The sequence below is a fragment of the Brachypodium distachyon genome, chromosome 4 (assembly GCF_000005505.3).
Source record: "Brachypodium distachyon strain Bd21 chromosome 4, Brachypodium_distachyon_v3.0, whole genome shotgun sequence".
In the NCBI taxonomy this organism is placed as follows: Eukaryota; Viridiplantae; Streptophyta; class Magnoliopsida; order Poales; family Poaceae; genus Brachypodium; species Brachypodium distachyon.
This window is the reverse complement of record NC_016134.3, coordinates 4077732-4101284: the sequence shown is the minus strand read 5'-3', so window position 1 is coordinate 4101284 and position 23553 is coordinate 4077732. Positions and strand designations below refer to the sequence as shown.

Genomic DNA, 23553 nt, shown 5'->3' with positions numbered 1-23553 from the left:
TCACGTTGAATCGAGAAGAACTCACTCACGCCAACCAAACGATGCCGTCTTCATCTAAAAAAAAAGAAAAAAAAAGAAAAAAAAAGAAAAACGATGCCGTCTTTGCATTAGCCTCTGAGGACCACTGGGCTCGTAATTTCGTGAGGCCTCCAGCCCGGAAGCCCGTTAGCGTCCGTTACAAGCCCATGAAACAATTTCCACCGAACTCCAGGGGGTTTTCCGCGACACCGCCGCCCCCTCCTTCCTCCCTAAGCAAAAGCCTGTCTCTTGTTCACCCAAATAGCACAGCCACACTCTCTTCTTCCCCCGGCCGTGTCGGTGTGTGTCTCTCTCTGACTCTCCCCCACCCCCGCCGCAAAAACCCTAGCCTAGCCCTAAACCTCGCTGACCGATCGCCGCCCCACCGCCGCGGCGCTCCCGGCGCCGTCTGGTTCGCCCCGCCCCCGGCCACAAGGAGGCGAGGAGCCCCCCTCCTCCCAGGACAGCCGCCGCCATGAACATGGACTCCTTCGAGCGCCTCCAGGCCGACAGCAAGCTCCGCGGTCCGTGCCTCCCTGCTCCAAAGATCCGATCTTGGGAATAGAAATCTCGGGATTTTGAGGTTCTTTATGGTTTTTTTGTTTGTTTGTGTGGCAGATGCGCTGAGGCGAATCCAGTACGACGAGGAGGGGACCGACGAGGAGGAGGATGAGGAGGACGAGAGGGGCGCGGAGGAGGAGCTGGCCTGCCCGTTCTGCGACGACGAGTATGACAGCGTCGGCCTTGTCTTGCACATCGACGACGACCACCCGCTGGAGAGCAAGGCCGGGGTAATTGATTTGATCTCAGCCTCCGGTGGATAAGTGTACTACAGTAGTACCTCCTAGTTTTTAGGTACCTCTAGCTCCAAATTAGGGCTTGTGGTTAATGTTTTGTGTAGCATGTTGGTATTAAATGGTGTAATGCTTGTTTTTTTTTTGTATGTGGTGATTTTAGTTGTTAATTTGATATCTCTGTAGCAAAGGCAGGAATTTGCGGCATAAGCTTCTTCTGCTCATATCTTCTTTTGCTAGTGTAGAAGCAGATTGAGTTGCACATTAGATGTTTGAGCTAAGAATTTAGATTGCTTTGGCTTTTATATGGTGCCTCTTTTATCTGCTTATGACTATCGATCTTAGGGTTCATGTGCTAATGTAGCATTTTCAGTGTATGTATGTTGCTTCTGCCTAACCTATAGCTTGTTGGACCTTGGCTTACTTTTTTGAACTTCAGTTTTGCTTCGTTCGCAAGGAAGTTTGGGTGATTTAATATGATGTCTCTGTTGGGTTTTTAGTAGCGGCATTGTTATTCCATTCTTACTTGATAAGAGTTCGTTAAAAGACCCAGCTATTTCAGCTTTTCCATGTTTAGATAATATATGGATTTGTTAAAAGATCCAGTAATGTGCTAATTTTGGGTGTAATGATGTGATCTGTCATAATGGCAGTATTATTGAGCTGTTCCTTTACTTGTAAAGATTAGATCCATCTGATTAATGTTTAATCTCATCTCACCTGTTGTTTTTTTATTTAGTTTCTAGGAGATGCTGAATTTGACGAGATGACGTGGCTGAGTGGATACAATCATAAACTACTATCTTAAATGTGTAGCTTTTATGACACTTGTAGTTGGTGAGATGAATTCGATGCACTGATTGGTAAACAATCAGGAGTTAAGTTTGATGCCAGGAATTTCTGTTAGCTATTTTTTGGTAAATGTGTGTGCATTCTGTTATTGAGTCCTCCTGGTGCATTCGCTTAACGCCATTAAATGGATTTATTTCCATAGATCTGTTATCTGTAAGGAAATAGGTTTTTTCCAGTGCTCTCTCACTGTAATGTTTACAATGTGAGGCCCTGATGCATGGGGCTCAACTCAGAAACACAGTCTTACTCAAATTAGAATCCAACTGCACAAAATGTTAGAAACCCTCAATGACGTGGGGTACAAGGCAATATTGCTCACTTCCCGTGGATTATGTGAAGAACAAAGGGCACAATCGAATTTTAATTGCATACAATTTAGATTCAACACTGGACAATATCAAGACAGCAATCCTATGTTTCCATTGGTTGCATTATCGAGTTACCGACGGCAGTGAATAAGAGAGAGCTGAGGAATCAATATTTTGTTTTTCAATTTTGGGCTTGAATTTAGTGCTTTAGAATTTTTGGATTAACTCCTGTTTGGGTAAAAGCTCAGTTATGGTTTACACAACTAGTTATCTGTTATCTAGTGTGGCACGAAGTGGTTCCTTTTTAAAAAATGTTATAATTCTGACTGGTACCGTTATAATAATGGTAGGTTCGTAGCAGCTATAGCGTGCATTTGGCCTTGGTATGCGTTTCCTATTTTATGCAAGGATCTATTCGAACAATTATACTTGCCCACAAATATGTCAGCCATCAGTTTTGCTTCTTACTGATCGTATTCTCTTTTTATTCTTTCAGAGATGCCCTATATGCTCAGAGAGGGTTGGGCTTGACTTGGTTGGGCACATGACTGTGCAGCATCCCACTTTCTTCAAGGTATTATTACTTTCAATGGGCATCATCATTTGTCAATCAATTGTTACCAATAATGTATGGTGAAACTGTATGGAATAGGTTGCGGTTATTGATCAATCAATCATGATTGACAATTAGGGAAACCAGATTATTAATTATTTAGTGTTTGACTCCATTAAACAAAATGTCCATACAGGGCAGGTCGAGAAACCGACAAGCTTCATCTGGATCACATTCTTCTTCAAGATATTCTGAATTGAAAAAGAATGCGGCGTACATACAGTACCGTTATGGTGGATCCTCTCGTGCTTGCTCGCTCAACACAGTGCCTGATCCTCTACTCTCCTCCTTCGTCAGTAGCTTCATTGATGATGATTTGCCAAAAGAGGTCCAAGAAGTGTTCTTGGATGATGTTATTGAGAAAAGTGATTCCTTGGAGCCTAAAGCAGCAGAAAGGTATTGAAATTTGTTCATAACCAACATTTTTCATTCACTTGTTTGACTCTGCACCAAGAGTTTCCTGTCATGTGAGATATACAATTGCTTTATAATTCGACAGTCGTGTTTAGAAAATCTGTCACTGAGGAGAGTTCATGAAATCATCCACTTTAGGGTTCGTTCGTTTTCACGATGTTCCCTGTGGATTGAGGGATTGGGAGGGATTAAGGGAAAGATGAACTAAATTCCCCCTCAATCTCTGCCAATCCACATGGTTTTGTGGGGAAATGGTTGAAATGAACAGAGCCTTGAGCAGGCTATTTGTGCGCTCATATATGGACCATGTCTCATAAATAGTGATATCATATGAACATATTTCCTGTTAATAATCATAGAATGACTGCTGATTATGTTATTTTCTTCAACAGTGCTGAGGAGCCTTTGCTCCCTGAGGTCAAGGAGGAGAGAACTAGGAGGAGCCAATTTGTGCAGGGACTGGTGCTGTCCCTGATGTTTGATGACATCTTATGAGCAATGTCTTGTTCTGAAAATTGGTTGAGGAAGGTAGCTCTTGCTTCCATCGAAGTGTCATACCAAGTGCAAAGTTGCTGCTGCTCGTGGATCTGCCATTTAAAAGGGATGGCAGCATTGTTGTGGGCTGATGAGGAAAATGGATGTTGTGAATATAGATGCTCCTTTAGTACGCCGGCCGGTGTCGCATGGACAATAATATAATATGTATAGCTTTGTTTTATGGGTACCAGAGATGTTGTAAGAAGGGGTCCTGTGCCCCTTGTTGTATGTATTATTGGTAGACTGCCGAAATGAATAATCTATATCTTCGGACCTCATTTCATGTGTTTGTGTGGTGTGAATATTACTGGAGAGGGCATAGGTTTAGCATGTTGCACGACCTAGTTAGCCTGTTTTTTTAAAGATAGTTTTTTTAACTTTTTGAAAAAAAATACGCATATTAAAAAATCTGAAAAAAAATCAAAACAATTTTTGTTTTATAACTGGGGAACTGGAGTGGAGACTGAAGAGGCTACTTCCAGTGTCTTAATCGTCTGATGTACACAACGAAGCAGACTGAAGGAATGTTTTGAAAACCATGTTTTCTAGATCGTTGATGCATACACACTTGCAGCTAAGCAGATTGGAGGGACCGAGTGATGGTTTTGATGCTAATGATGCCTGGAGACTGGAGTCCTTGATATTGACGTTAAGAAGAAGACGTGGCCCAACAATCTGACTTTTGCTCGCCATTTACGCGTCAATCGTAAAAAATTAGAGTTGCCTCTTCACGCGTTTGGAGCTTATGTGGAAGTGCAAGACAAGAATGGGGGTTCCGAATTGATAATTGCCTATGGTAATTAGATTCTCCTCTCTGAAATGGACATGCTGGGATTTCCGTTCATCAATTGATCCAGGAATCAGTGCACGAATGGGGCTTGATTACGCGAAGAGATCGGTCAAAAGGAATTTTTTAGTTCATGTGATAAGTATATCACACTCACTGTTAAATGGTACTAAATTAATTAACAGTTTTTTGCAGCACAAACAGTTTTTTGCAGCACAAATGCTACAACCCTAACCTTTTGACATATGTTTATTGTTTAATGAAATGCTGTCTAACTGTTTAGCGCATTTCATCTGGGGCCGGATCAAACCTTGGGAAACGAAAAAAGTTACGGTCTTTATACGATACGTATGTTTTTTTATGACCGTGACTTTTTTCACAACGTAATTCTTGACATTGACACAATGCATATAATATTATAAGTATCACAAAATTTCAAATCCGAACTCGATACATAGCTGGATAATAAATAAAAAAGGCAAAACATGCTGTGGATGGTAACAAATTCAAATCTACAAAACAAAAATTCAAATCTGGAGCAAACAAACATCACATGGTACTACTCACAATTGGATTTGTCATTCCATTCTTGAGTTGTGAATTTAATTCGGATATGAAAATTTGAGGCACGGTAGATGTATGTTGTGTTAATTTTGTCAGAAAAATTCGAAATTTTTCATCATTGGTAAAGCATCTTATCAATCTAGTCCATTAGTGCGCTTTACTGGATACTGATCTTTACTGCAAAAAGAAGAATCCACGGCTATTTGGTAAACTAATCATTCTATTGTCTTTTTTTTTTCTGTAAAATACAAATTTTTCATAATGTGCTCAATTTGACAAGTGTTCATGTTATGAAACATGTCGTACAACTATGAATGTTTTTTAAGTGTCCACTAAGTAACATAACTATGAAAAATGCACAACCAGATCCTAATTGTGCATTAACTGGTTCTTCATCATAGGCCCTACTCAGGTCTAACCTGCTCGAGCAATGTGTTGACTAACGCCACATAGACAAGAATGCCATGTTAGATAGCCGACAAGTGTGAGAACAATACAAAGGACTCAGATAGTTACTTCTTTTATTCCTCAGTCCCTCCCTCACGTTTCCCAAATCCAGCATATGTACGACGCGATTCTAAGTGACCAACGATTCAAGGGTTGGAAATACAATGGTCCATTGTCAGCTTCTGGGGAGGGTAAGAGGGTCTCACAGGTTGAATCACTTTCCTCCAGATTGCACTTTACTAGAGATGGCACGGATGCGTGCGAGCCTTAAGATGCATTAAAATCTCAAACATGACGGGGGAGACAGAAAGGAGGAAATGAGATATAAATGAAGTGGGGTGCAGAAGGGGACAATTTAGAGCGTGTGAGGGTTTATAAATGGCAAGGTGTAAAGGCAAGATAACTAACCACCTTTGACGCAAATTTTCCCGCCAAAAGCCGTCCAATGTGGCACTAGTCAACGCGCCATATGGATAGGTTACGCTTCAGCATAACTTGTGATGAACCAACTAATGCACAATTACGGACTAGATGTGCATTTTTATACTTGAATCACATCCTACGTATTTTTAAGACTTCCAATGCACTTTTCTCTTTCCAAAATCCTTTTAGATACACATCTATAGAGTTCGAGCACTATTTAATATGCAAATTCTAGACGCCCCGACAACTTTGCCACTCTTTAGATTTTGCAAGTTTTAAATCATGAAAGCTAATTAACTCGTGAACATAGGGAAAAGAACTTATTAGTAAATTCGTAAGAGATGCAACTATACTTAGTCTTTTAGAGACAAGATACCACTTGGTCGCCGTCTTCGTATTCCCATGCAATTAAGTATACTGCACTATGCATTTATTTTTCTCCGATCCCTACTTAACCCCACCTTTGCTATCAGTAAAACTTGCCTAGAGAGGGTAGGAACATAATGTTTAATTAGGCTTTGAAAGTCTAAATATAGATAGAGGTGCAACATGGTGATCCTCAGGGTACCCTTTGACTCTCCTTAGTTCAAACAAATGAACTAGTTTTCAAAAAGTTGTGTAATTTTAAAATTTTAATTCATTTGGTTGAACTAAGTAGGGTCAAAGGGTACTCTGAGGGTCACAATGTTGCAGCTCTAAATATAGAGTACTCCTAAATATACAAGCATTTTGAGAAAATTTGAAAGGCCTACATGTACAATGAAGAAGAAAGGGAGGAAATGGGGAGGAGGGGGGGGGGGGGGGAAATAGTGCCAAAACACATTGTCGTGCAATTAAATCATCAAAACTTGATAGGCTAGATGTCAGACATATCTAGAGACCCTTGATAGGTCCATCGAATGCACTATGAAGCATGAGAACTGGGGCCACATACCCGGCGAAAACCACCATACTTTATGGTGAAAAGTCCATGAGAACAACCATAGAAGTTTTTAAAGATTTCTAAAAATATAAATATGTTGAGAAAATGATGCTAGGCATGTCAATTTGAAACCCAAACTCGGTTGCATTTTGCACCAGGGCAAAAAAAAACAAATTCAGCTGGAATAATCTCCACTGCTTGGCACTATTCATGTACATTTAGTTTGAACTTGAAACTATGCGTGCTTATAGATCATCACACCTCCAACATTTGTTATTCATTGGGGAATTCTCTAAAACTCCTAAAATCATCAACTCAGGAAAATACTACATCCGTTTCATAATTTTTGTCTCAAATTTGCTCAAAAATGGATGTATCTATTTTTAAAATGTGTTTAGATACATATAATATTTCGGCAAAAATTATGAAATGGAGGGAGTACGTAACAAACTGGTAAGTGACCAAAATGACCCACTTAAAAAAGACCGGTGACTGTATTTCCACGTACTCGTAGATGAGTGAACAAAGTGAAGCAACGTAGTATGACCTAGAGTTCTTTTCACTTTAAGAAATCACCATATCAACTTTATCAAGAACCAAGAATAACTGGAAATTGCCCTGTGAAATGCCCCTTCGCCTCTTGTTGACTACTCCCAAAGATAAACCTTGCCCTGTGAAATGTCGTGCGGTCGTATCGTATCTCCGTATCATTCCTTTCCAAGGACGATAAAGAAACGCTCAACACTCCCAAAACCTGACACCTGTGCTATGGTCACTGAAAGTTAACCTCTCTCTGAAACCTTTTTTGTTGGAAGGAATCTTCTCCTCGTTCTAGCACACGTAGCACTATAGGCGATCGAGGAAAACGGCGCTACTTTTCCCATCTTCCCCCAAATCCCCATTATATACGCTCACGGCGCACGAAGCCACCAACACACTGCCTGCTAGCAGCTGCAACACTGCCCCACACGGACTAAACCGAGGGAGCAAGAGCTCTCGTTGACCAGCCGTGGCTGCGCGCAGGCTGCAGCAGCAGCACAGCGTCCCATCACTCCCATGACGGCGAAGCGGCCGCTGGACGGCGGCGCGGCTTCGCGTTCGCCGGCGCTGAAGAAGCGGTGCCGGTCCTTCGACCTGTGAGTTCCCTCCTCCTCTTCTCCGCTTTGCGTTGCCAGGGGCATCCATTAATAACTGTTTGCGCGTTTGGGCGCAGAGAGGTAAGGGGTTGCAGGCACCTGGAGGAGCTCGCCGGGGGCGTCGTGCGGAGGCTGGAGGCCGCGCTCGAGTCCGCGATTAGCCGGGTAATCTAATCCGGAACTCACATGAACCTGATTGTTTCGGATATAGCTTGGATGCTTGAGCAATTGTTGTTCCGCATCATCATTCAAGCCTATTGTTGGAATAGAAAGAAAATTGAAAATTTTGCTTGCAACTTCAGATTTGGAAATATTCAACTGTCTAGAAAGCTTAAAGTAATATGCAACCTATCAGAATGGTGACAACCTAAACAACTCCTGCTTAATTCTTTTAGTTTTTGCTTTTTTTGGCGGTAAATCTTAATGGTTGCCGTTCATGGTGTTTCTAGTTCGACACATATTGGCACATGTAGCTTGTGAATGCACCAATTGGTTTGCTGAATCTGTTGACCTGAAACAAAACAAAAAAGGAAATTTAGGCACCCAGAGCTCTACATCTGATATTCTTGACTATTGAATTAAAAAAAAAAGCTGTTACTGAACCATCTTGAAGGACAAACTAGAGAGTACTTGATACCAATCTGTGAAATGTTGTTCAGACGGGACTCTTTACTTCCGATATTGATAAAAAAAATTTGTTCTTCATGGCACATCAAGATTTGGCCTGTTTATTGTTTTTCATGGACAATTATCGGGATACCAAGGTTGGGTCTGAGGATCATATCCACATTTAAAAGATTCAAGACCAGGAATACCAATGATAGGTTGTTACAATGTAAATTCAGAGGTTAGCCATGTTTGTTACAAATGATAGGTTGAACTAGTTTTGAATTTTTTGTACCACATCGTTTCAGATTTTGGAGCTGAAATCATGATATAAATCTGTTTAACTTATCATTTTGTGCTATTTTTTGTCAGCAACTGTGGTGCAATGTAGTGATACTGCTAAATCTGATTCGGGCTGCCATTTTATCATGGATACATGTTATGTAGTGGAATTAATTTATCCTATATGGTACAATCGATATCTGTGATGTAGTATAGAAGCAGTAGTCTCATCTCCTATGACCAACTTTTGTTATTTCGTTAATCTCACAAGTCTTACTGACATGCCGATCCTCAAAGTTTTCCTCTTCCTTTTGGCAGATACCAGAAGAGGTGACTAAAGCACTTACAGGCTTCTTTAGCAGCGCTCCTAGGTAACATTTTCAGCATCGCCAGTACTACTTTTCTTTTTCTCTACACATAAGTACTTGCTTTTCCTAGTGTTGAATCACTAATCCAATCATCGCTCCTGTGTGCTGTGTTACACAGTTTCTGCAGAATGGTCGTTGACCCAAACCGACCTACAAGATACAAGCTTAAATTCACGAATGGCTTGAGCAATGAAGTTTTCACAAAGAAGGGCATCTGTGCGGTAAATGGAGACTCTCTCAAGATATCCCTTGAGGAGGACAACCAACAAGGGAACAATATACACCTTCTTTCTGCCAGAATAAAAGTAGTTGTTCTTGACGGCGACTTCAACAGAGACGATAAAGAATACTGGACATCGGAGGATTTCATCAGACATATTGTGCGTCCACGGGACAAAGTTGGGGCAGTGCTGACAGGAGAGCTGGATCTTAGCCTCAAGAATGGCGAGGCCAACCTCCGTGACGCTACTTTCATCGATAATTCCAAGTTCACGAGGAGTGGTAAGTTCAGGCTAGGGGTAATGGTTGTTGGCGAGCTCAGTGAACGAGTCCAGGAAGGCATAACTGAGCCTTTCACGGTGAAAGATCGCCGTGGAGAAGGTAGCCATGGATTTCAATTTTTTCAGTTGTGTTGCCTTAAATATGTTGCACTAGCAACATAGTGACCAAGCTGTTTCATTTGCTCGTAGGATCTAAAAAGCATGTCACTCCATCATTGGATGATGATTTATGGCGCTTAAAGAAAATTTCAAAGGATGGTGTCTTGCATGAGGCACTGAAAGGGAGTAGAATCTTCTGTGTGAAAGACTTCTTGAGATTTTATTATAAGGATGAACACGCGCTGCGCAAAGTAAGACAAGAATTCAAGTGTATATTTTGCTCATTTCAATATTGACTACTATAACAAGTTACTTTCGTTCTTCCTGCATTCAGATTCTCCACAAGGCCACAGAGTTAGGTTGGACGACAATCATTGATCATGCTAAGTTGTGTGATCCTGGAAAGGAGATATACTCTTTCGCCGCGGAAGGCCATAATGCTATCCTTTTCTTCAATTCTTTCTATCAGATTGTTGGAGTGACACTGGGTGACTATTACACCCCGTTTGATGGTCTCAATAAGACTTGGCAGGTGTCCCTCTAATATCAGAGCTCTGTGTTTAGATAAGGGGGGACACTTTATTACTTTATGGCCTCTGCATGATTGGTGCACACATAAAAGCTGTTTAGCATTTATGAGTCATCCAACTTGTGTCAAATGACAACATAATTAAAGAACAGAGTACCTAATCATTTTTCACACAACAGCTTACAGCTCAGTGCAAAGTAGAGAAATACATATGTTTTATTCTGGATCATACATTTGTTTTTTGACACAAAATTATAACATTTTCAAAACCTTTTTTTTTTCAACTTGATTTCAACAAAAGGTCAAGCAACCAGAGACATTTGGCAATCAATAATCCAATCATCACTCCCTATCTCAGTATATTTTGTAATATGCACAGATAATACGGGTATATGAAGTTCCAAATTTGTTTTGCAGGAAGTTGCAATAGCTGTTGCTCTTGCTTTGCAGCAGACACTTGTTCAAGTGCACACTGAAAGCTATATATTCTTTTCTTGGTTCGCCTTTGCAGGAACGGGTGAGACAATGGAGCAAAGTTGCGTATGAAAACCTGACTTGCCGTCAACCTGATTATGAAATGGATAATGGCAAACCAAGAGCAGTCGACCAGGGTACCTACACTGGATCAAGCATACTGGAGCCTAAATTTGTGGAAGGGCATATCAGTGAACAGAGTAATAGTCTACATATCTGTTTCATCTTTCTGACAATAGTATAATAACTTCACAATCAAGTAACTGAAGTGGTTAATGTACATGAAAACTTAGATTTTTCAGAGAGAATTGTCCATGAAACCGATCATCAGCAAGGTACCGCTGGCAGTCATTCCAAGCAGTGCACATTAAAAAGGGTTGGATCCATTCGAGTGACGCAAAATGAAGATGTAAGGTTCCTCAAAAATATATTTATTAATGCAACTAAAATACAGATAGTTCCTTATCCTTCAAAGTAAATTTGAAGTATTTCACAATTTACTCAGGTGCCACTGTGCCAGAACCAAACAACTAATTAGTGTGTATCTCTGTTAAATATTATTTGGTTCTTTTTTGAGGGTGGTCTAGAATTATCCTGTTATTGTACAGCTAGGAAGTATCAGAGAAGTTTTCCTTTGAGCAAGCCTTGATTCATATATGTAGATCATTTCTTATTACTTTTCTCTATTTACTTAAAAACAGCATATTAAACTTGAATGGTGCTATTTTCATTTTCATGCGAATTGTGATGTACTCCCTCCGATCCATATTAATTGTCTCAAATTTGCCCAAATATGTATGTATCTATGCCTAAAAAACGTCTAGATACATGTAATATTTCGACAATTAATATGGATCGGAGGGAGTAGTTCATTGCAGCTCCCTTTTAGTTGCTGGATCTTTAACCATCTTTAACCTCTGTTTTCTTTAAGTTCTTCTTAATGCATGTCAGAGTTCTTGCCTTTTCTCTCTCAAAAAAAGAAGATAAAAGTCCTACAAATGGAATATAATATGAATATCTACTTTTTTCTCAGACGATATGAATATCTCCTGGTTTTCTACTACCTACACCGGTGGCCAGTTTACCAGTCATGTAGCATTTTATCTATATATACCTTTCATCTGATATCATTTTGCTAATCATAATATCCCAGGAAGCATCTTTTGACTTCAGCTTCTGCCTGGATGCTGACACTGAACAACATTGTGTGAACACTGCTGCAAATGACATAGCAGGTTCAGTGACACTCCATTGCCCGACTACTGTTGCAAAAGAAATAACAGGATCAGTGTTATTGAGGCAAGCATCCTTGACAATGGGCCATGATGCTTACGATGTGCCTTTTGCAAATAATGGTAATGACTGCCGACACTAATTAGTTTTTTTTTCACTCTCTTAAACCCACATCTAAATTTGTGTCATTGTGTATTAGAAGAGCAACACCAAGGAGGCGCCACTGAATAGTATTTTTATCTTCTCTATGGAGTACCGGGTGTCCTCCTCTAGCATTTTTTCTGTTCAATACATCGATGCGCAAAGCTTTTGCATTTTCTCAGTTTGTTTTCCCTGTAGTGATGTGGTCAACAACTGCCTAGGTTATTGTTAAGACCCAGGAAGCTATAAGTTGTTTCGTGAGTAGGCTATAGTAGGCTAGTAGTATGCATTATTGTGTACTGCAAATCCCTATAACAAGCTCAAAACTGACCGATACTTCCTTTTGCAGATCCTTCGGTCACTCAATTCGATGTATCGTTTCCCGCTTTGAGCGCTTTAGCTGATCTTCCTATTTACTCGAGGCACAGCAGCTTTGTTGAGAGAGACTGTCATGAGACGCTACTATTGTCAGCAGAACCAGCTGTGTGAAGAAACACTGGCAAGGCAATACCATTGATCAGTTCTTAATAGATTATAGAGAACATAGAGCTATAGTTTACACTTACATAGTTGAGTGGTGATCGGTGACATTGAACCTGTGGTATGCTATTTACTTGGCTGCTAATATTTTATATATTCATAAAAGAAGCTGTACATGTCTGCAAGCATACACATTTTCGAGAAGAAGAAACATATCATGTGCAAATGCAACCTGAGTTTCTCAACCAACTGCTCTTGCTAAGTCAAGAATTTGGATCCTGCATTCCTGCTTCAAGTAAAAGATCTTGCACATCCATACTTGTGGTGCCCAAACAAGTAACGTATTGGGCAAAACTTTTTAAACTCTGTGTGCCAATATAATTTTACATCATTTAGATCTCAAACTTAAAGCAGCCGTATGCATCCTCAGTTGGTGCAAAGCTTCTGTTTCCTAATTTGTTTTTTGAAATTTTTGAAAATACATATTTGCCTTCACTCGTATATTTTTCAGCATTTGTTAAATGGTAATGCTGAAAATGTTATGTTTACAACTAGTCGGTTATATGTAATGTTACCAAGTAAACTGTAGTAGAGTGCAGTTCCACAGGCAAATTACTAAGTTCGTAAACATACAACTAATACAATCATGTTCTGTGTGGCTCATGGAGTACTACGTTGTGTTTGCTGCAATGCAATGAAATACAAATTGCAGGTAGTACCATACCAGAACGTTTGCATTTAACTTCCTTTATTACAACTACAATAAAAGCATATGCTGAAGCCTGAAGGTGCACCTATAAAACCATACAATGCCACATAGATAGATAATTTCTTGGACAGCATTGCTTTGCAGCTAGCATAGACGCTGAATAGCTCTGAGCTGCAGGTCAGACCTTCTACTTACAGTGATCCCGAATTTCTCAGACATGTCCAGCGACTCTGGGCTCAACCCACCAGGAAGCACCCAGTCAAAGTGGTAGAGAAGATTTGCCAAAACAATTTCAATGGTTGACACGCCAAATAGTATCCCAGGGCACTGCCTCCGCCCAGCCCCGAAGGGGGTGTATTCAAAGTGTGTCCCATGGTAATCCATGTCGTGCAAGTTCTCAAACCTCTCAGGATCGAACTCTTCAGGATTTTTCCAGTACTTTGGATCCCTGGAGACAGCAAAGACATTAATGTATACATTGGTGCCTTTAAGCATATCATAACCCATAATTTTACAGTCCTCTCTGGTCGTCCGGGGGATTAGTGGAGCGGGTGGATGCATCCTAAGAGTCTCCTTAATGACCATCCGCATGTAGTGGAGTTCACCAAAGTCGCTATTTGTGATGACAGCTCGATCACCTAGCACCTCTCGAATCTCTGTCTGTGCCTTAGCCATGGCTTTAGGATGACGGACGAGCTCTGACATAGCCCACTCCAAAACTGTTCCTGTGGTGTCCGTGGCAGCTGCAAACATGTCCTGAAAACAACGATGATGTTACATATAATTAGATATAAATTGCATATGTATAGTAGTATAAAATTAAGAAAGGGTGTTGAAACTTGAAACAAAGTTCACTGTTTCGAAACGGAGGAGTATTCTAAATAAAGTTCTACACACACTCATGTCTGAAGCCTAAACCACATTGTGCACCATTACTTCAACACAAGAACTACACATTTTCCGCTACTTCATATTGGTGTGTGTATGCATTGGCCGTTTGCAAGCGTTACCATTCTCTCAATAGTCTTTGGTTCAGTCGATTGAAATAACAAGTCCTTGCACTCTTCTTCCGTGTCTCTTCTCAACGACACACAACTATATGAATCTTGGGGTTGGGACTCAATGATCGCCGGCGTCAGCTGAGTGCAAACAAAATTTAAGGTGAATGAGATTTAGCAAAGCCAATAAAAATAAAAATTATGCCCATGTCTTCTCTCTTCCTACGTAATCTACAGTTTTCCTCCCTAGATCCACAAACAACCCCGGCCTGCTTTCTTGGCTTCTCCTTCCTCCAACAAGAAGTGGCGTATCTCTAAGACTCTAATGACCAAGTCTACAGTCGATGATGAATATGGCACAAATTTCACGATCCCAATTCGCAGCATATATCTCTATCCACATGAAGATTAAAAGCAAATCCCTTATGCTTCAAGCTACATGGTGCGCTGGTGCAACGGTTGCCACGGGCTACATGGAGGCTAGGTGAGAGTTACATCGCAATGGGACGTTTAGGGCTCATTCGGTTTTGCAGGATTTATATAGGATTTCAAACCTTATGGTTTTTTCTATGTGCAGCATTCATTTCCCAGGAACAAAAATGCTAGATTCCTAAGGATTATTCAAAATTGACCTAATTCCTAAGGATTCTTAGCACTAGATGAGAGCTCGTGAAGAACTCGTAAGGATTGACGTGTGCATGCCATCCCAATCCTCAATTTTTCCTATTCCTATGATTCCAAAATCATGTAAACTGAATAAGCCCTTAGTAGATGGAGCTAAGTGCTATCGCAGGCAAATAAGTCTCGCACACCTTTGCAATGTTCCACGCCCCCCATATCCGTCGCCATCTCCGTCGTCGTGCTGCTGCTGCTGTTGTCATCCTCCCCCGAGCCAAGCTTCACACGACCCCTCCGCCCCCGCGGCAAACCGCTCCATCGCAAGCCTCGTTCGCCCCCGCGGCTACTGCTGTGCGGCGGACAGAAGGCATCGGACTACCAGAAGCTGCGACGACGACGTCGTGGGGTTCGGCGCCCTCGTCAAGATCAGCCGAGCAGGGCGATGCAGCAGCACGGGGCCTGTGGACACAGGACGTAACAGCATGGCGCCGGGAAAGGGAGGGAGGTGGCTGACGGGGAGCATCAGAGCATGGCCGTTGAGCGCAGCGGCGGGCCGCAAGGGGAAGGGAGGCGGCGACGGCCGACGGATCTGGCGGTGGGATGCGAGAAGGGACGCGGCGGCGAGGCTGCGGAAAAGGAGGCGGGGGAGGATCCAGCGGCGAGAGGAGTGGAGGTGTCGGATCCGGTCACCGACGAGAGGAGCCTGCGGAGCGGGTCGAGCGAGACAGAGAAACAGAGGATTTCTGCAAAAAAAAAGGAAAGAAAACAGAGGAAGAGAGAAGGGGAAAATTGAGAAATAAACAAGGGACTTAGATAGATCTTGGAGAAACAAAAGGTTCAATGTTTATTTGTCCATAGAGAATGGACTTCCAAATCCAAATGGACAAGTGAAGAGAGTTTGGAAAACAAGAGTTCAATGTTAATTTATCCATAAAGTTACAAACTTCCGAATGGACAAATGGAGAGAGTTTGGGTATTCTCTTGGAGATGTCCTATGAGAGAAGACACGATAAAATATAGATGATCAGTGTAGGAAAAAGAAACTCACAAACAAGATGCCGCCCATAGTATCTGTAGTGAGAGGGAACTCCAATGAGTCCTCCTCTTGCAGTCTCAACAGCACTTCCAGTAGGTCCTCATCATCGTTGACGGATCTGCGGCCGCCTTCGTCGCTGGAAGCAGCAGCGGCTCGTGCCGCCGCCTTGCGCTCGTCGACAATGTCGTCGATGATCTGCTGGATGCGGCCGTGGCTCCTCCTCATGCGCCGCTCATCGTCACTGATCCACCTTAGTAGCCGTTGTGGGCACGACGGGAAGAGGTCGACGAGGCAGAAGCCGCCCGCAAGTGCGAGCGCCTCGTCCAGCTCCCGGAGGTACTCCTCCTGCCTCCGCGCGAACTTGCCGCCGAACACCGCCCGCGACACCACGTCGTTAGCCACCCGCATCACCTTCTCGCCGACGTTGACGACGCCGCCGGCGACGGCTATGGAGCGAACGATGCTGCCAGCCTCGTCGGCCCTGATGTGCTCCATGCGCCTGACCTGCCTGGCGCTTAGGAGCTCGACGACGCAGATCTTGCGCATCTGGCGCCAGGCGGCGCCGTAGGGCGCGAAGGTAATGTCTCTGTTGTTGAAATATACGTTACAGTACTACTAATTAAGTGGCCTTTCCTGTTAAGATGAACTGGTTAGGTGCATCGATCCCATTAGATACCTGCCGCCGCCGAAGATGTCCTGCGTGGCGCCGCGCGGCCGGCTCGCGAACGCCGGGTCGTGGGCCTTCATCACGAGCTCGGCCGCCTCGGCGCCGGAGACGACCACCGTGGGGACCTCGCCTAGCCGGAGGAGCATCAGCGGGCCGTGCCGGCGGGACAGCTGCATCATCGTGCGGTGGTGAGGGAGCCGGCTGAGGAACAGGTGGTGGAGGCTGCCGATGATCGGGAGCGCCCATGGCCCAGGAGGCAGCTGCTGCTTCTTGGGCTTGCGATTGCCGCCGGAGACGAAGGAGGGATTCAGAAACCAGAAGGCTAGTATGGTGGTGGATAGGGCTATGAAGCCCAAGCTTAAGCTTAACCAGTACCCCTCCTCCATCTCCACGGTCGAATGGCTTTCAGCTGTAGCGATACAGTGCATATCATAGCAGCAGCATGGAGAAACTTTCTTCACCAGCCAGCATCAGTAACATCAACAAAGTACAGCTTTATAATTTATGTCGAGAATCTCCTTTTGCGGGTATAGATGGAATATTTGTTGTTGATATGGGTAATTGTTGTGTCTTGTCAGAGATCGTGACTCGTCAGAGCCGGCGAGGCTATGCGAAACGAAAGCTGGACCGAAGGCTACTACTGCTCACTAGTGCCGCGGCAAAAATATCTCTTCGACTGGTCTTATGGAGAAGTACGTGCCGCGGCCCCTCCCTCAATTATTGAACTTTTGGTGAAACCAGGGCTTCAATTAAAATTTTAAAATTTCGTCGATGCTTCAGTCTTTTTTTGCAGTAGTTGCGAAACAAGAGTGAAACCGTCTTGGTAAAAAAAAAGAAGAAAAGAACAAGAGTGAAACCGTAGTGAAACATTGATGGGATTTTGGAACTTTTAGTGAAACTGGAGTTCAACATTTGGTTATCAATGTTTCTTTTGGGAACCTCTTGGAGGAGAGCGTAAATTTTTTAATTCTTTCTCCTATCTCTAAAATTAGTCGTAGGAAACTTACTAGAGATGCTCTTACACTACTTTAAAGAGTACAAAGAACCTGGGCCTAAGCCCTTGCATAAATACACCCACCTTTGTAAGTCATATAACTTTTGTTGACAGTCAAATTTTCTCTAAAATTTGACCAAGTTTATATACAGTAAAAAGTATGATCATATTCACTGTCAAATTTGGTACCATAGATGTTGATAATCTTTGTTATAGTTGGTCAAAGTTTAGAAATTTTGACTGTAACCAAAAGTTAAACGCCCCATGATTTAGAATGGAGAGAGTAATAAAGAACTCCACTAACAGAGTTTGAAAACACAACAGAAAAATCCTATGATAATAATATAACAACACGGCGCCATCATGATGCTCGGGCAAAACTCCGAAGAAACCAGGACACCCTCTAGTCTCCAAAGCCCAAGTCGTCCTCTGAAAGTGTAGTACCCATTTGTAGCCAACATTCAACAGAAGACACGTGTTTCGTGGGCTTGGGGCAATATATGGATGGGTGGAAGGATCAATCTCTCGAAGACCAACGCACCGTGGACTGAATGTTTCGTGGGCTTGGGGCAATCAACAAGAGGAGACAACAATCGATCGATGCACATAGCTAATTTTGTTGCAAAATCAAGCGGAAGAGCTTGATCGATGGAGCATTGCATAAAGCGACCGCCCCCGGCTAGTGTTCGATTTCTGTGATTACAGTGCTAGTTCTTAGATCGACGCACCAGCACACATAGTTTCATGATGAAATACGAGATACAAAGGTCAAGCAAATTTATTATATCGTCATATTCAGAACTCATAGTACTTACAGCTTGCATAACCCCTCAGGTTAGCTCAAAACAAATAACTTTAAAGTCTGGCAGCGGAAAGCAAATGGAAGAACGAGAGCCACATCAACACCACAGCGAGAGCATGTTGAAATGTAAACTCGTAATCCTAAAACAACGACGAACCTCACTCGTCGTCTGATCCACTTGCATTATTTAATTGCAGCCACTACGTGGTCAATACATTGAACGTCTTGGCAAGTTCACCTGGTAATTTTAACAGACCTAACAATGTACATGCAGTATATGGCAAGGTGGAGTTCAGGCTTTTTGCGTGAAAGCAGAACATAAATTTACCCTACTACAATTGAATGATACAATAATATTAAACTATTGGACACCGGGTAGACACACCGATGCTCCTATTAAACTATGGACATTGAGTAGACACATCAATGCTCCAAACCCAAGTTTGAACCATTCATTTTATTTAGAAATTAGAATGATTGAGACCTTTCTTACAGCCCCAAATCTAGTTGCTCAATAATTGTCCGTAACCGGGGACACGGCTAAGTACTTAGTTTGACACTCTCGAGAGGTTGTACACTTTACCCACAAGAAACCGATGGGTTAATCCCTTGCTATCCTCAGGGTAGAGTAGCAACGGCATCGATTACGAGAATTTTCAGAAGTAATCACCTAGACCCATACCGAGGGACCCGCTCCCACCTACACGGCTACATCATCACGATCACCTCGGGCCCAGGATCATATGACCTACTACATCAAGCCAGAACCCATTTAGCATGTGGTTATACTAGAATCTACTAAACTGGAAACTAGTCCAGTCTCTGGTTACCTTGGGTGGCATCCCACATTTGCGACGTGGGCGCTCCCATAGATATGGAGAGACGACTCGTAGAAATGGACCCATAAAAATGGACTTGCCGCCGCATACATCTCAAATACTCAAAGCAGCCCACCCAGGATGATTCATTAAAGTTGTTTTTACCAGATTTCCAAAATACTCCACAATATCAGTTTCATGGTAATTGAGTTTCCATCCCACTTATACTAACATAGCATAGCACTCAACTACAAACGATGGCAATTGGTGGAAGGGTAACGGCAGAGGTATCCTACTCTACTAGGACAAAAATATAGCTAGCATAGATAAGAATAATAACCCTATCAATGCAAACTACACAACACTAGTGCATAAGTATTTAAAGTAAGTAATGTAATGAGAAATTTATGATCAAAGTGAACTTGCCTTGGTAGTTGTCAGCGTTAAAGCACTCTTCACAGTGACATGGTTCGCTCTCCGAGAAAACTAAACGAAGTAATAAAACATACATAAACAAACCATACACAAGTAGAAAATATGCCATGATGCAATGCAAGCACGTGACATGAGTTGATAGGTTTTTAGTTAACAAAAGGGATTTCAGTTTTGCATAACTCACAGGTTATAAAACTCTGGTCCAAAAAGATTTAGCAATAAAAATTTATTACACTAGTTAAAGGCAAAATTCTAAAATGAGGGTTTTAAAAGCATAGAGCAAGGTTTTTATACGAAAACAACAGTAAAATAATTTAAAATCCTCTGGTCCTACTGGACAGAGTGCATCAAAACACAATTTTTAGAGTCGGTTGCATGCAAAAAGGATTTGTAAAACAAAATATATGAATTAAATGGCATTAAAAACCTTTCTGTAATTTGACTGGGTGTAGAATACACAAATTTACAATTAAACTATTCCAAAAGATTCTACAGGCCGAGAGATTTCCAAAAAGGTGTAGAACACTAAATTTTGCCAAATGAATTAAAATATATGAGCATTTGAAGTTCCATGGGGTTTTCTGCAAAGTTACAAATTCATTTGGCCGAGGAATTAAGTTTAATCCTAAACAAGGGACACGTGGCATGCTGTGATTGGTCGGTACCGGTTCGGGGTCAAAATAAAGCACAGGCCGTCGGATCTAACTTAAGTGAGATCCGACAGTCAGATCTGCGTACCGGTTCGATTTAAAAAACAAAATCTAATCGCGGCCGTCTCAAAAGATGCGCAAGAGAGAGAGGAAAGAAGGTGGCTCGGCTTAAGGGAGATGCCTCACCGTGTCGTTGTCGGCGACCAAAAACGGGCGGCGGCGAGCTTGCTCCAGCGATGAATTAGGGCAGCGTGGGCACGGAATGAGCGAAATCGGAAAGGGAAAAATGCAGAGGAGGCTGCTGGCTTTATAGGAACGCCCAAGGAAAGTGGAGGGAGGCACGGAGGCGATGGCGCGGTGAGGTCAGTTGCCGGGGAGGGCGCGCGGGTGTCGCGCGCGTGACTAGCGCGGCTTTCCTTCAGGAACGAAAGCCCTAACAGGTGGGTCCCACCTGTCAGTGGCAGCTCGGGCACGCGCGGGCTGGCACGCAGGTAAGTCGGGCTGGTTCGGCCCATTTGGCCGGGCCGGTCCGTTTCCTTCTCTCTTTTTTTCCTTTTTCTTTTTCTTCTGTTTTCTTTTAAAACTTTTGATTTGGAACTCCAAATCAATCCAAATAAACTCCAAAAAATTTGTAAAATCAAATCCTCAAATGCTTTAACCTCTGGGACTTGATTTATTCCAAAATAAAATATTTAAAAATAATTTTGCTTGTATACTTGCCTTTAGGGCTTTATAATAAATAAAGTAAAATAGTTTTTCAACTCCAACTTAAATGCCAAAAATTATGGGGTAGCTCATTTATGCAATAAACCCCTTTTATGATCAAAACGCTATTGGGTTGAAAATCCAGTTTGCTAAAGGAAGGTGAAAATCAGATTTGAAATAAGGAAGGCTTTGAAAAGGGATTCAAAAATGCATAGGTGGCATGATGCTTATGAATGCAAATGCATGATGAAAGGTTTGTAAAATTTGGGATGTTACAGACCTAACCCCCTTAAGATGAATCTCGTCCTCGAGATTCTGGTTGGCTAGTAAAGAGGTGCGGGTGGTCTTCTCGGAGATCTTCCTCACGTTCCCAGGTAGCTTCCTCTTCGGTGTGGTGATCTCACTGAACCTGGCAGAATTTGATAGTCTTGGAACGGGTGTGCCTCTCTGCTGTATCCAGGATTCTGATAGGTTTCTCCTCGTAGGTGACGTCACTCTTAATCTACACTTCTTCCAGCGGAATCGTATCCCTCAACGGTGTGTCGGCCATCTCAGGGTGGCATTTCTTTAGTTGCGAAACATGGAACACGTTGTGCACGCTTTCCAAGGCTTCCGGCAACTCCAACTTGTAGGCTACTTCTCCTTGGCGAGACAAGATTTTGAAAGGTCCAATGAAGCGGGGTGCCAGTTTCCCTTTTATTCCAAATCTCTTAACTCCGCGTATCGGTGAGACTCTGAGATACGCTCTATCCTCAGCCTCGTAGGTAACTTCCCTACGTTTGGAATCTGAATAGCTCTTTTGTCTTGACTGAGCTACCTTTAGTCTGTCCCGAATCAGTCTAACCTTTTCCTCGGCATCCTTTACTAGGTCAGGACTGAACAAGCTGCTGTCCCCTACTCCATCCCATAGCAATGGTGTTCTGCATTTCTTGCCGTATAGTGCTTCAAATGGTGACATTCCAATGCTGGCTTGGAAACTGTTCTTGTATGAGAATTCTGCATAAGGTAGGTGTTTTTGCAAGATAAATATTTAAATTTATCTGCTATGGCGTTTTGGGTGCGGGCGTGCCAGTATACTATAGTATACAAATTGAACTGATATAAACAAATGGGAATAGGAAAACTTGTATTTTGTCGATTCTTGACAATTTACAAATTTCCTTTTCACATGTATTTTCTGAAGTGCGGCCTGGATAATCATCTGACTTCGACGATTGCAAGGATTCTTGATTCCTGAAATCTCGAAAGAATTTCAGTTAATTACATCTGCAGTATATATAATCGCAGAACACCTCTGATTAAGCTACACCAAAGTGTCAATGGTCATCTTTATAAAATTTTGAGCTCAGATCATCGCAAGGTTATGCAGCCAATCAAGTAACACAAACATAAGGGACACCTGTTTTAACGTGGAAACCCTAAATCGGGAAAAAACCACGGTGGCCCGGAGACCAAATCCACTATATGATTGTTTACATACAAATGGGTGTTACAATGATTTTGTCTCATGTATAGCCGTATGAGAATTAATATCAGATGACATTTAAATCATGAAACCCAACCTCGTCGGTCGGATATGAGAATCTGAACCTCTGGTCTCATCTGCGCTCTTAGCGACCGTGACCATCAGGATATCAATGAAGATATTCGGTTGTACCAGACTAGCAACATATCTCTTGACTTCTCTTTGGAGTTCATCTTGATCTAACAGTATGACAATGCACAACTAATCTTTTCTTGCTTCATCTATTCAACATTCAGCATGTGAAGGGTGATGGTGGCCACGGAAGGCACACAAGACTAGACAATGATGCTTCAAACAATGAATTAATCTCTATTTTCTGGTTCTTGTGATCGGCCTATGAAGCAGGGCTTCTTGCAGTAATCTCTTATGTGTATGTATGCCATCCATCGGCCATGATGTACACATGTTTCATAGAGCACATGTGACCTTGGAGCTTTGCCCTTTCCAATCGACGATCCTTGGGAACGAAATGAAGATCTTCAGGTGGAGACACGAGATGCCTAGCAGTTGTTGCCTCTTCTTCACAAATGAAGAGTGACCGTCCGCACGACTCATGATGAGCCGCGGACATCACAAAGATTGTAGAAACATATGACAACAGTGTGGTCCATCAGTGGCGACGACACGGCGCCGGATAGAGCCACGGATGCCATAGTATCTCTTTCTTTCTTTCTTTCTTTCTTTTTTTTTATTAACCGTCTGTGACGACAAAACGGCGCCGGGTAGAGCCGCGGACCTCACAAATTTGTAGATGGCAATGGTGGTCCATCCGTGGCGACGACGCGGTGCCGGGTAGAGCCACGGATGCCATAGTATATTTTTCTCTTTTTTTATTAACCGTCCGCGACGACGACACGGCGCCGGGTAAAGCCGCAGACCTCACAAATTTATAGACGGCAATGGTGATCCATCCGTGGCTGCGACACGGCACCAGGTAGAGCCACGGATGCCATAAAACATCTTTTTTTTTATAACCGCCCGCGACGACGACACGGTGCCAGGTAGAGCCGCGAGCATCACGAATTTTGTAGAAGCACACGAGTACGATGGTCCATCCGTGGCAGCGACA

At 42.6% G+C, this 23553-nt stretch overlaps 3 protein-coding genes across 6 annotated transcripts; 2 read left to right on the top strand and 1 right to left on the bottom strand.

Annotated features, from left to right (window-relative positions):
* The first annotated feature begins 262 nt into the window (after positions 1–262).
* On the top strand, positions 263–3819 carry LOC100843584 (protein DEHYDRATION-INDUCED 19 homolog 2). Its single transcript, XM_003575429.4, has 5 exons — positions 263–542; positions 637–809; positions 2469–2546; positions 2722–2981; positions 3392–3819. The coding sequence occupies exons 1-5, from the start codon at positions 494–496 to the stop codon at positions 3492–3494; spliced, it is 663 nt and encodes a 220-aa protein (XP_003575477.1). The 5' UTR covers positions 263–493; the 3' UTR covers positions 3495–3819.
* A 3776-nt stretch (positions 3820–7595) lies between these two features.
* Positions 7596–12776, top strand: LOC100840844 (calmodulin-binding protein 60 B). 3 transcript variants are annotated; one of them, XM_024455037.1, is made up of 10 exons: positions 7596–7815; positions 7893–7980; positions 9022–9074; positions 9190–9671; positions 9761–9921; positions 10005–10202; positions 10711–10873; positions 10976–11082; positions 11827–12028; positions 12397–12776. In XM_024455037.1, the coding sequence occupies exons 1-10, from the start codon at positions 7736–7738 to the stop codon at positions 12534–12536; spliced, it is 1674 nt and encodes a 557-aa protein (XP_024310805.1). In that variant the 5' UTR covers positions 7596–7735; the 3' UTR covers positions 12537–12776. The 3 variants fall into 3 exon arrangements, with proteins under 3 accessions (XP_024310805.1, XP_003575471.2, XP_024310806.1); XM_003575423.4 differs by having other exon boundaries at positions 7598–7815; positions 10967–11082; XM_024455038.1 differs by lacking the exons at positions 7596–7815; positions 7893–7980 and adding an exon at positions 8049–8662 and having other exon boundaries at positions 10967–11082.
* A 342-nt stretch (positions 12777–13118) lies between these two features.
* LOC100826470 (premnaspirodiene oxygenase) lies at positions 13119–17211 on the bottom strand. 2 transcript variants are annotated; one of them, XM_010238877.3, is made up of 4 exons: positions 16565–17211; positions 15901–16474; positions 14247–14375; positions 13119–13992 (listed from the first exon to the last, which is right to left on the bottom strand). In XM_010238877.3, exons 1-4 carry the CDS (start codon positions 16981–16983, stop codon positions 13381–13383), a joined length of 1734 nt encoding a protein of 577 aa, XP_010237179.1. In that variant the 5' UTR covers positions 16984–17211; the 3' UTR covers positions 13119–13380. The 2 variants fall into 2 exon arrangements, with proteins under 2 accessions (XP_010237179.1, XP_010237180.1); XM_010238878.3 differs by lacking the exon at positions 14247–14375 and having other exon boundaries at positions 16565–17210.
* Between the last annotated feature and the right edge of the window lie 6342 nt (positions 17212–23553).